At 41.0% G+C, this 12,155-nt stretch overlaps 1 protein-coding gene across 1 annotated transcript in view; it reads right to left on the bottom strand.

Annotated features, from left to right (window-relative positions):
• HECW1 (HECT, C2 and WW domain containing E3 ubiquitin protein ligase 1) overlaps positions 1-12,155 on the bottom strand; it is a 334,425-nt gene that overhangs the window by 102,958 nt on the left and 219,312 nt on the right. The window contains exons 10-12 of the mRNA XM_014574083.4: positions 11,894-11,994; positions 6,341-7,684; positions 2,383-2,484 (exon numbers count right to left, since the gene is read on the bottom strand). Coding sequence (XP_014429569.1) covers positions 2,383-2,484; positions 6,341-7,684; positions 11,894-11,994 — 1,547 coding nt within the window. The remainder of the gene's footprint in view (positions 1-2,382; positions 2,485-6,340; positions 7,685-11,893; positions 11,995-12,155) is intronic.

Genomic DNA, 12,155 nt, shown 5'->3' on the forward strand with positions numbered 1-12,155 from the left:
GCTCTGTGAGCTCTCTGTGCTGAGGAATATCAAAGCAGCACAGCAGTCTCTGGAGCACTCCCCCATAGCAGCAGTCTGCCTGCTGCTGTGTTTCTAGTAGGGCAGAACAGGAGCATTCCAGTGATTCGCTCTGTTTGTTTGCTTCCCAAATGGAGCAGCTCACTCAGCTGTCAATTATTTCCCAGAGCTTTGAAAGGGGAGGGGTACATGACTTGCAGGGCAGCAGAGATAATAGAATACTGAGAAGAGCCATCAGGGCAGGCATTGTCCGATACTGGTGGAAGCCAGTTCTCTCGACAAAACAAACAGAGCCCACACTGACTGCTTGTCGACAATAAAGGGAAGGGAAAAGACAAAAGTCTCTCACAGGGCTGGACTTTTTTATCGCCAAAACTGAGTGATTTTCCCGACAAAAGTCCCATTGTAGTGTGTGTACTCTCTCTGTTTTGTCAACAAAAGGCAATTTTTGGTGACAAAACCTGCCAGTGTAGACAAGGCCGAAGTCAAACCATGCCTTTGTCTCTCTTTCTCTCTTTTTAAAAGTGATTGAGGAATTAGGAAGTGATAAGGGTCTTGAGGCCCTGTTATTGCAACACCTGAAAAAGAAATGTCTTTGAAACTTAGTTTGTACTTCCCATCAGCTTTAAACATTTCATAACTTATATTATTTCCCTGGATATCTACTGAGGATAGATTTAATTCAGTTTTTTTGGCAAAAATTTACATGGAAACACACACTGAAGAGATGATACAATTTACATTTATTACAAGTATGATCTTGTGTAGAGATGCCAAAGTAATAGGTGTATTACTATTAAATAAATATTACACTGCTATCAGAAGATTGTATTTTTACTTTTTTGTAGATTAAATTCCATCATAATTGCCTTCATTAGGGCCAACACTGCAAATACTTACCTTTTGAAGCTGGTGTTAAAAAAAGAGGTGGAATGTCTAAGCAAGCTATAGGGCTGAACTTGAATGTCTCTGATCAATGCATGGATTCAGGGTAAAAGTCATTTGCGTGGCTGCCATCAGTGTCCTATTAATAGGTAGTCTAGCTGAAACTTTCTCCCCTTCACAAAATGGTGAGATAAGATTTGGGAGAAGAAAAATATTTACTTCTTACAGAAGTAATTCTTCCTAATTCATCTTTTAGTGGCAGGCCACACATTGCCCCTAATAAGAGTTCATGGGGTTGAAGGCAGTTGAATCAGTCACCACTACTGTATAATTGATGCCAGCATCAAGAGGAATTTTCAGTTTAGAGAATACTAACAATCTGATGGGTATTTTTTTTTAAAATTTTAGGCCAAATAGCTAGGTTCTTTACTCAGACTGAGAAGAAAATAGTTTTGTTTTTAAGCCTGGTTAATTTTTAAAACACTGAACATTTTTTCCTCCTATTAAATCATCTGCTGAACAAGAAAGGAGATACACAACATGTTGTAGGGCAGAGAGTGCACTCTGCTGGACTAATAATGCTAATGCAAAAAGTTGGGCATTCTAGGAATACATAAGTTAAAAGCTGTGAAATCTTCCCCACTGAAGTGTAGAAGTGCTTTTAAGTGGAAGCACAAAAACATACAGATAAAGAAGCTGTAGGTCTGTAAGTCAGTCACTTTGCTTCAGAGCAGAGATCCTCACATTGATTGTTACGGGGGCACGGCAATTAAAAACGTGATATCACTAGAATTTGACCTACCTCGTCCTTGTCTTCTCTTATCACTCTGATTAAGAATTGCTACTTGTTTTGGTTTTCATAAGATAATTCTGGAATTGCAAGCAAGGCTTCAAGGACAAAGAGAGCATCCCAAGCTGCTTTCGAAACTGAAGCAGCCAGGGTATGTCTACACATCAAAAAACCTGGGGGAGTGACACTCAGAGCCCAGATCAGCTGACTTGCAGCCTGAACACAAAATTTCTACATTGCTACTTTTAGCCCCACAAGCCTACCACAGTTGACCCGAGCTCTGAGACTCTGTGCAGACATTCCCAAAATGTCCCAGGGATGCAACAATTAGGCTAGAGGACAAACTTCAAAGACAATAAGAATACTGCGATGTCACAGTAATCAGAGCCTTTCACTGGAAGGACACAAAACACTTTACTGCCTCGCAACATTTCTCTGAGACACTGAAATGTTATTGTCCCCACTGTATAAATGGGGAATCTGAGGCACAACGTAGTTAAGTTTCTTGCTCAAGAAAACACGGTGACACCTAAAGTAAGGACCCAATAAGAAAAATAAAAGGGCACATTAAGTGGGTTTGGAACAGTGTGAATGCAGAGGGGGTTACTGAGAGACATACTGACCTGAATACTGTTTAGGTTAACAGGAAAGGTTGAAAAAAATAATACATTTACAAAACTAAAGCTTACTTGGTGGAAGAGGCTCATCAATAGTTGGATAGTGATGATGGTCAGGCCTCAGGGAAGGAAGCTGGCTGACTGGCTGAGAATTATGGAGTAAAGGACAATCACCTACGGACAAGATATTCAAGATATTCATATTCATTCACTGTTTTGGAAAAATGTGGTTTAAAATTCACTACTTAAAACAAGTGAGTAAAGGAACTAAAACAAAAAACAAACAATCAAATCAAATCAAATCAAATCAAATCAAATAAAAACCCATAACAAAAACAGGGCAGGCTGTAGCTTGGTGTATTAGATGCTATGCCTTAATCATATGTCCAAGCACTGTTTTGATAATTTACATAGCAAAGAATTCTTAAAATAATGCAGACAAGGATCAGATCTCAGATTTGAGTACATAATAAGAAATGAAAGGTGAAAATATGGACTCATTTACTCCAGAGATATACACCAGTGTAAGTGAGGAGAATCAGGATTGATGTCTGAGAAGTACTTCATAAACACTACCAAGCACAAGGTTTTGGGACTTCCTGCAGGAGCTTGGCAGGACCATATAAAATCCCAGCTCTAACCTTGAACTGATTCCATCTAAATGCTGAGAGCTGCTTTCTTTGCTATTACAAAAGCCTTCTTTAGAGTAAATTCACAAGAGTGTAAGTGAAGCGTAGTATCAGGCAGAAGGCATACATCTGCTGTACTTTTAAAGTAATGGAAACTAGTACATAAACAGTTCAAAATTCAAACTGTCAAGTTTGAGTGGAAGGTGGGAAGAGTGAGAGAAGGACCAAAAACATGGGAGCAAAAGATAGGGTGAGGGGAGCAAAAGATAAGACAGCAAAGGAAAGAAGGAACCTGAGACAGAGTAGGGAGATCTGAAATACAGAAAAAGAAGAGATTGAGAGATACTTTAGATGGGGAAGAGGAAGATTTTTTGAATGCTATATTGTATTAAGTATGTATATATGTAAATATGTATATCCAAATGAAATCTGTACTATTTCCAGCCAAGTTTCACGGTGCTCTGAATAAGTTACTTAGCATTTCTGATGTCACTTGAATCCCTCCAGGAACTACAACCTTACTGTGGAGATGCCACATTATTTCTTATGTTAGAATTGAATGTGAACACTTGGTACTCATATTTTTGCACTTCATGGGTTCCTAAATTCAGAGAATATTTGCACCAATCCTTTCTTAAAATCTTGAAGGTCACTTTTTCAAGCTGTGTGACAACAACCTTCCTACTAAAACCTTCAACTCCAGACATCATACATATTTTGCAGCATGTAAAAACAGATATAGTTAAAATCCAAAGTAAGCTTAGAAAGGAAGTGATCTTTAATATTTGTGATATTGCCAGGAATTTATGTCACTGTATTAAAAAAAGTAAAATAGCATAGAAGTGTACAAATAAGATCACCACAGCATATGTTGACTGGTTTAGCTACAAAATCTTACTACTCTATACAAAGGAGCTATAATTTGACATCAACATATACAGGCAGTCCCCGGGTTACATGGATCCGACTTACATTGGGTCCCTACTTACAAACGGGGTGAGGCAACTAGCTGCTTCCCCCCAGCAGACCAGGGAGACGCAAAACTAGCGCCCCCCCCCCCAGCAGACCAGGGAGACGCAGAGCAGCTTTTCTCAGCAGACACCTCAGCTTGAGAATAAAGGACTGAGGGAAGTGAGGTGTGGGAGAATAAAACTGAGCTCTGGAGAAATGTTTGGCTAGAGTTTCCCCTACAATATGTACCAGTTCCGACTTACATACAAATTCAACTTAAGGACAAACCTACAGTCCCTATCTTGTACGTAACCCGGGGACTGCCTGTACATTAAAAAGTCTTCTAAAATATTTTCCCCTTAAACAGCCAATATGTAGAATATAAATATTATATGGGAAGGTAAAAGGTAATATTATATGTGAATTTAATACAAACACTTTTTTTGTAAAAATACAAAGACAAAAAACTTGTATCATTCAGCAATGAGAAAAATTATCTGGACAAAATATAAGTAAAGTAATGCACACAGCTGGATGCTCTGATGAAATGCCTTCATTAAAGCCACTAATATGAGTATAGATTAAGCTCACAATTACATGTGCCCCCTCTTTGAATACAAAAGTAGAATTATTTTAAATTACTATTCAGTGCTGCAACCATGTGTTAATGTTTACATTTTCTTGTCGCTATAGTTATGATGTCACAAATTCCCAGATTATCAATCTATATTTCTTTACTTACCTCACTATAAATGACTCCCCAGTAACATGCAAGTTAGTTACGCCAAACCAGCTGAAGCATGGGGGGTCAGTCACCTGGAGCAGATGGAGGCGACCATATCTATTGTACTTTTAATAACCACTAAATAAATTAAACAATGTGATCAACTATTGAAACATCTCACCCGATATTATAAGAACATGGTGAACTAACCTGTCATGCTGTCCTTCTCTTGTATTCTCTCTCCACTAGTGAAAGTAAAGCCACAGTGAACATTCTAGAGTGCCCTTTAAATATACTCAAGGGACATCTCCAGAAATCAGAAACATACTACTGGAGCACTGCTGAATCCATTTTTATTAGGACAGAAACTCTGTTCTCTTTCTCTGTATGTACACACACCACAAAACAAGGGAAAAAGCCACACGCACACCCATATGTGTGCACACACATACATACACACACAAATACTTCCTACATCGAAAGAGCCTCATGTGAAGTATGCTCTGTTACTGGGTGTTTCTCTCATCTCTGTTGCTGTGTAGTTCTGGGAATTTTGATTCTTTGGACAAGGTCCTACACTACAGGGCAAATAATTATGGCTATGCAATACATCCATGTTTGGAAGGAGACTCTAACCTGGCATACCCAGGATCACTCCAAGGAAGGGAGATTCTCTGGTGGCATAGTGGCTCATCCACCCCTCTTATTTCTGTTGTAGTAGGGGATATGACTGAGGGAAGAATGGTATGGTTGGGGCCAGTGATCCCTCATGGGGTTATGGTGAGCAGCTGGTGTAACTCAGACCGGAAAAGATTGGGGAACACAAAGGACTATCTTTGCAAGCTCTCTTTTTCCCTTTGCTGCACACACTGTGGGTGTATCCAAGCGTCTGAGCCTTTACTTCACCAGACTAAAAAAACGGTAGAGAAGCTGAAGAAAAACAAACGATCACATTCACTGGAATAAATCGAGTAACACTAGAGAAAAGAATTGAACACAATGAATTGAGGTGTTCAGGAAAAGAAAAGAACTAAACAACTATGATGACAACGACATATCTCTATATAAAATAGACAATGACATATCTCTATATAAAATAAACCTGGAGAGAGATGTGTCCACCATGGGAACTGTATTTGATAGTTGTACTGGCTTATGCATCCAAGGAAATATAATCTGAGCTTGATTTTAGTGAATGTAGGAAGAGAAGGTTAGGGAATTGGGTTTATAACAAAACGTTGAGTCAACCTAAACTAGAAAATATAAGGCGTTCTCCATAATAAACTCTCTGTGAGTATAGATGTGTATTTATATTACATAAACACACATACGGGGCCAGATCCTCAGATGCCGTAAATCAGTTGATTTACCCCAGTTCAGGATCTGCCCCTTCATAAACATAGATCTTGCATTTGTAAGACACACAATAGCTCACCAAATATGTAAACTTGAAAATCCCCTGGAAGAAGGGACAGACTGGTAGAACAGGTAATACTAACTTTGATTTTATGCGTAGTACCCTTTATTTATTATTATACTATTGAACAAAAAAATATTGATCTCTGATTTGTTTTTTCAGCACAGCCTCCCCCCAATACAGGTCACATCTCCCATATATTTATTAATATTGGCAATTCCTTTTTCATCTGCAACTTAGATTATCTGATGCCCCTTCTGACATCTAGATAATCGAGGTTGTTTTGCATTTTTAGTCTCAGACTCTAACCTTCTCTTCTGTTGCTTGGACCTGCTACTGGGGATTCTAGGATCTCTGTTGCTCTTTGTGAATTCCCACCATGAGCTATGAGTTCATCTGGCCACTGGGCGGAGACATCCACTTGTTCCCTGTCCAGTTCAGGGCTTTGCACTGAATCTGGCACTGACTCAAAGGCACTGTTTTCCTCTTCCTCATCATCCTGTGAGGAAAAGACTGTGCTCTCAGAAATCTTTGCACTGTCAACAGAGGAGAAACGGGTATGGCTGGAAAAGCGATTGTTACTGTCATAACAGGAGGGGCTATAGCAGGAGGTGCTGTAGCAGGACGTACTGTAGCAGGAGGTGCTGTAGCAGGATGGGCTGTAGCAAGAGGTGTCACACTCATTGTCCCCGTATGGCCTGGAACTTGATTCACTCTCACTTCCAGCCGTTGGATGTTCTCCATCCAACAGCTGCCCATTTAAGTCTGAGAGGTGTTCAACTGAGGTGCTGCGGGGCACAGTCCCCCGGCTGAAATACTCATCAGTTCCGCTTTCAGGGGGAGGATCTGCCGCTAGCGTCTCAGACTCGCTAACCACATCCTTCTCTGACACTTCCTTGACCGTTGACTCTTCGTCATTCTCGCCGCCTCCCGGCTCCTCCTCTCCATCACTACTCATCTGTGCTGAGGGCAAGCTGTGAAGCAGATTGTGGATCCGAATGTAGTGCGTTCGAGGGGTCTCAGGCTCACCACAGGCTGATGCAATCACCGTCTCCAGCTCAGACACAGGCAAGGAGCAGGGCCTGTTTTTCCTTTTCCCTGACATTCTTAGCTGCAGCTTGTTGTCTTCCTCTTCCTGGGCTGAAGCGCCTTCCTCATCCTGAATTTTCTCCAAGTACTTGACAGTCTGTATGTCTGCACTCACCTCATCGGTATCTAGTGCTTCCATGCGGGTGAAGATGTCCTCGTGTCCCTGAGTAACAGAATTGACTTTATTATTTTCCCTAAAGTCAATCTCTGGAGGAGGTGTGCAAACCAGCAGAGCCAGCTGCTCAGAGAGTTCCAGAGCACTCAGGGAAGGCAGCACTTCCCCAGGGATGGATTCCAAGGACGCAGTAGCATCTGCTGGCACTACACCAACCTCCCTATTTCCTGCTAGCTCTTCATTTAAGCTGTTCTGTTTGACTTCCCCAGGGATATCAACATTGACACTTTTCACATGACATCCATTTAGCTGCTCTGGAGATGTACTTTGTGAGGTCACTGTGCCGGTGCAGGGAGGCTCACCCAGGATTTCCTCTGCGGTGCAGTTCACAGGGCTTTCCTGCAGTTCAGCTGACTCAGGATCTGCACTAATGGAGACCTCTTCATCATCTGTGTGCAACAAGAAAAGGAATTACTCTGCTGCCACAACGATAAATACCACCCCCAAAACACACCTTTCAAGAATCATAGGTCCTGCATGTGCCTATCACAACATACAAGCATACCTCATCCCTTGCCCAAACTGCCCCAAAACAATTTTGTGAGTGGCACCAGACAATCACCGCACTTTTATATGAACTCACACAGGACAATTATAAAAGATAAAAACAGCATAACCAGGTGGACACTTTCCACAAAACAATCAGGGCATATCAGTGCTCATTCAGAAAGGAAACCTGCACAATGCTTTCAAACGATGAGCTTCATTCCTTCTGCTAGACATTAAAAATCATGGAGTTAATAATGAGACTGGATTTATGGTTTATTACAGCTAACTGTAACCCACTAACCCCCTTTTTCTCCCATGATTGCAGAGATGTTGACTGGCCACTTCACTTTGAATGGTCTCTTACAATATGGCTACGTCTACATTGGCAAGATTTTGTGCAAATACTTTTAACGCAAGAGTTTTTGCGTTAAAGTATTTGTGCAAGAGAGCATCTACACTGGCATGTGCTTTTGCGCAAGAGATGTGCTTTTGCGCAAAAGCATCCGTGCCAGTGTAGACACTCTCTTGTGCAAGAAAGCTCCGATGGCCATTTTAGCCATCGGGCTTTCTTGCGCAAGAAATTCATGTTGCCTGATTACACTGGCCTCTTGCGCAAGAACACTTGCGTAAGTGGGTTTATTCCTGAGCGGGAGCGTCATAGTTCTTGCGCAAGAAGCACTGATTTCTTACATTAGAACGTTAGTGTTCTTGTGCAAGAACTCGTGGCCAGTATAGACAGGCGGCACGTTTTTGCACAAAAGTGGCTGCTTTTGCGCAAAATCTTGCCAATGTAGACATAGCCTATTTGTTTACTACTTATGCTAAAAATCTGTTCCAACTTGTATTTTGCTGTATTTCCCAGACCTGAAGAAGAGCTGTGTGCTCTTACCAGCAGAAGTGGATCCAATAAAAAATATTATCTCATCAACCTTATCCTCTAACAAGAGTCATTTATTGAATTAGGGGCATGGTTTGTGGGAGTATAGGTACGCACAGACAGAAATCCAAGAAAATTCAAATGATACATTATAGTGTTATACATATAGATGACTAAACAGCTACTGAGATGTACTAATTTTTCACTAGGAAATCTCTGCACAATGCATGTAACAATTGGCAGCCTAATTCCAGTAGTGTAAAACATTGTCTTCCTGCAGCTTGTATCAGAATTCCTCCTTCCTGAGAATCCCCATCCAAAACACTCTGGCTACATCTACACTATGAGTTTTCTCAGCAAAAAATATGCTAATGAGGGACTCATTTGCATGAGTCGTGATCTTATTTACATATTTTCTGCTGCTCTGATTTTGTGCTGGGGTTTTTGTGCAAAAACAAGCTGCGTGGATGTTTTCTTTTTGTGCAAAAACCCCTTGCGCAAAACCGGCTTGAATAAATTATGCAAATGAAGTGTGGTCATATGCTAATCCACAATTTGTTTGCATAGGCTCTTGCGGGCAAAAGCCGCAGTGTAGATGAAGCCTCTGGGTACATCTCTCTATATATATTTATTTATTGTGTTTTAAAAATGTTGTAAGCTGCCTCGAATATTTTAAATAGAGAGGTGGGGAAAATATTTCAAATAAATAAATAAATAACTAATACATCTACACAGCAGCATTATTTCAAAATAATGGATGTTATTCCAAAATAACGTATTGCATGTCGACAATAAATTTGAAATAACAGGCTTCGTATTCCGACTTCAAACATTTCCAAAATTTATTTCACAAATAAATTCGAAATAATGGGCTTCTTATTCTGACTTCTGTAAACCTCATTGTATGAGGAGTAAGGGAAGTTGGAGAAAAAGTGCTTTATTTTGAAATAATGCTGTGTAGACATGCCCAGATTCATAATAAGATATTTCTACTTAAGCTACGCAATTAACATAGCTCAGGTTGCATAGCTTATTTCAAATTTAGCCCTGTTGTGTAGACACACCCTGACTCATTGAATGGGATAATCCCTTGCTTCCAGCCCACCACATGCCATTACTGCAAACCCAACCCGCACTTAACACTTCTCCAACACACTTCCACCCCATACTACTGAGAAGAAGGAATCTCCCCTTCTCTCCCTCCCTGCACATCAACACACACATGGCTTTACATTACTCTCACCCACCCCACCTCCTCTCAGGGGTTCCTCCCTATCAGACATAAAACCTGTCGCTCCTAGCTACTCGTCTTCCACCACCACCAAACTGGTCCAATTATGCTCTGAAACTGAGAGAGATAACCCAATAAGCAGGAATCAATTTTTCCAACTACTAGGGTACGTCTACGCTACATGCCTCTGTCGGCAGAGGCATGTAGATTTGTTTATTCAGCAAAGGTAAATGAAGCCGCAATTTAAATGATTGCGGCTTCATTTACATTTACATGGCTGCCGCGCTGAACCGACAAACAGCTGATCAGCTGTTTGTCGGCTCGCCGCTAGTCTGGACGTTCCCCCTGTCGACATCAAAGCCCTTTGTCGGCAGCCCCGGTAAACCTCATTCCACGAGGAATAACGGGGCTGCCGACAAAGGGCTTTGATGTCGACAGGGGGAACGTCCAGACTAGCGGCGAGCCGACAAACAGCTGATCAGCTGTTTGTCGGTTCAGCGCGGCAGCCATGTAAATGTAAATGAAGCCGCGATCATTTAAATCGCGGCTTCATTTACCTTTGCCTACAACCCTAATCTACATGCCTCTGCCGAGAGAGGCATGTAGTGTAGACACAGCCCTAATGTAACTATTTTCTTTCAAAGTAAGCACACATAGCCTCATAAGATTCCCTGAGCAGTACCATTGGATCCTCACACTGAAATCTAGTCTCAAGAAGGCACTAGTATTACAAGTTTTCCCAATAACTAGAGCAGGCCAAGAAATGAAAACATTTTTTTCTGAAAATTTTAATGGAAAAATGTCAAAATCGGAAAATTTCCAAACAGCTCTATAACTCCTAAAAAACATTGTACTCATAAGGTGTTCAAGCCCACAATCCTCTGTGCACATATCAAAACATATCTAATCACAAAAGGAAGATACTTGTACTGATTGAATTAAAAGGTTAAGTCCTTCTGGAAAAATGAGATCTAAAACCATGATAAAAGCTCCTTCTTCTTCCATGGTTTCCCTTTGTCTTTCTTGTTATATTATTGTTTATTTATTTTGCTATCCTCTATTTATTTTGCTCTTATAATATTGCCATAATTTCTCACTTAAAATTTGTTATGATCTGGAAAATACCTTCTCCTGTCCGCCAACTGGCAATGGTCACAAATATAAGAACTGAATCAGTCTAAAACCAAGTGTATCGTGTAAAGCTAAACCTTGGTATGCCTGAAGATTGGATGTGACATGATCAGAAACACTATTTGGTGCATTTTTGTTGCAGTGGATGAGTTTTTGCTGATATTCATAAAGATCCTGATACTTTGACCCTAGAAGAACTTTATGCTATTCTAATACTGATATAGTAGAGTCTCAGTTGTAAGCAATATAAAAACATTGCAGCGAGGGAGGTTTAACTGTCAGGGTGGTTAAGCACTGGAATACATTGCCTAGAGGGGTTATGTAATCTCCATCACTGGAGATATTTAAGAGCAAGTTAGACAGTCGCCTGTCAGGGATGATCTGGACAGTGTTTGGTCCTGCCGTGAGGGCAGGGGACTGGACTTGATGACCTCTTGAGGTCCCTTCCAGTTTTATGATTCTATGATCAAGATACCCCCAACCCTCTTAGATCCCTATGTTGCCTAAGTACACCTTGGATCTGGGTGGATAGGAGAAAGCAGAGCTACTCCCTTCCCTAGAGTACTGATGTGGCAGTCTGCAAAACCTTAGCTGTAACACTCAATCCTTCCCCTGAATCATCATTGGGGAGGGCACTGTTCTTTAATAGTGTAGGCCAGTAGTAAATTACTTCACACTCTAGGAAAAAAGGAAAATCAGGGGACGGATTGTGCCTCTTGTGATGGGGGTAGCTTATGTACTATCATTTGCTCATAGCCCTGCCTTTGGGCCCATTTTAGTCCTAAAAGAATTCAAGCCTCAGTAGGTGAAAAGAATGTAAATGAAAAATCCAACTCTCTGTAAATAAGGCATTACTGAAGAAGCCAATACCTGGATGGATAGAAGAAGTTATCTCAAACCGAAACTGCAGCTGGCCGCTGACATGATCTGTTGGAAGCCTACGTCCCAGAGTGTAGCTGACAACCCTGTCCCTGTAACAAATCAAGTACAGTTACAGAAACTGTAAACTCATCAGTATCTACAGAGAATGGAGAAAGCTGTTGTGTCTTTCACAAACACCTGACATTTTCCAAGGTGATTCATGTTGTATTATTCCAACCAGGAGTGTCTCTTAGTGGGTAAGGGAAGGAAT

This window comes from Pelodiscus sinensis, chromosome 2 (assembly GCF_052426305.1).
Source record: "Pelodiscus sinensis isolate ZL-2025 chromosome 2, ASM5242630v1, whole genome shotgun sequence".
NCBI lineage: Eukaryota > Metazoa > Chordata > Testudines > Trionychidae > Pelodiscus > Pelodiscus sinensis.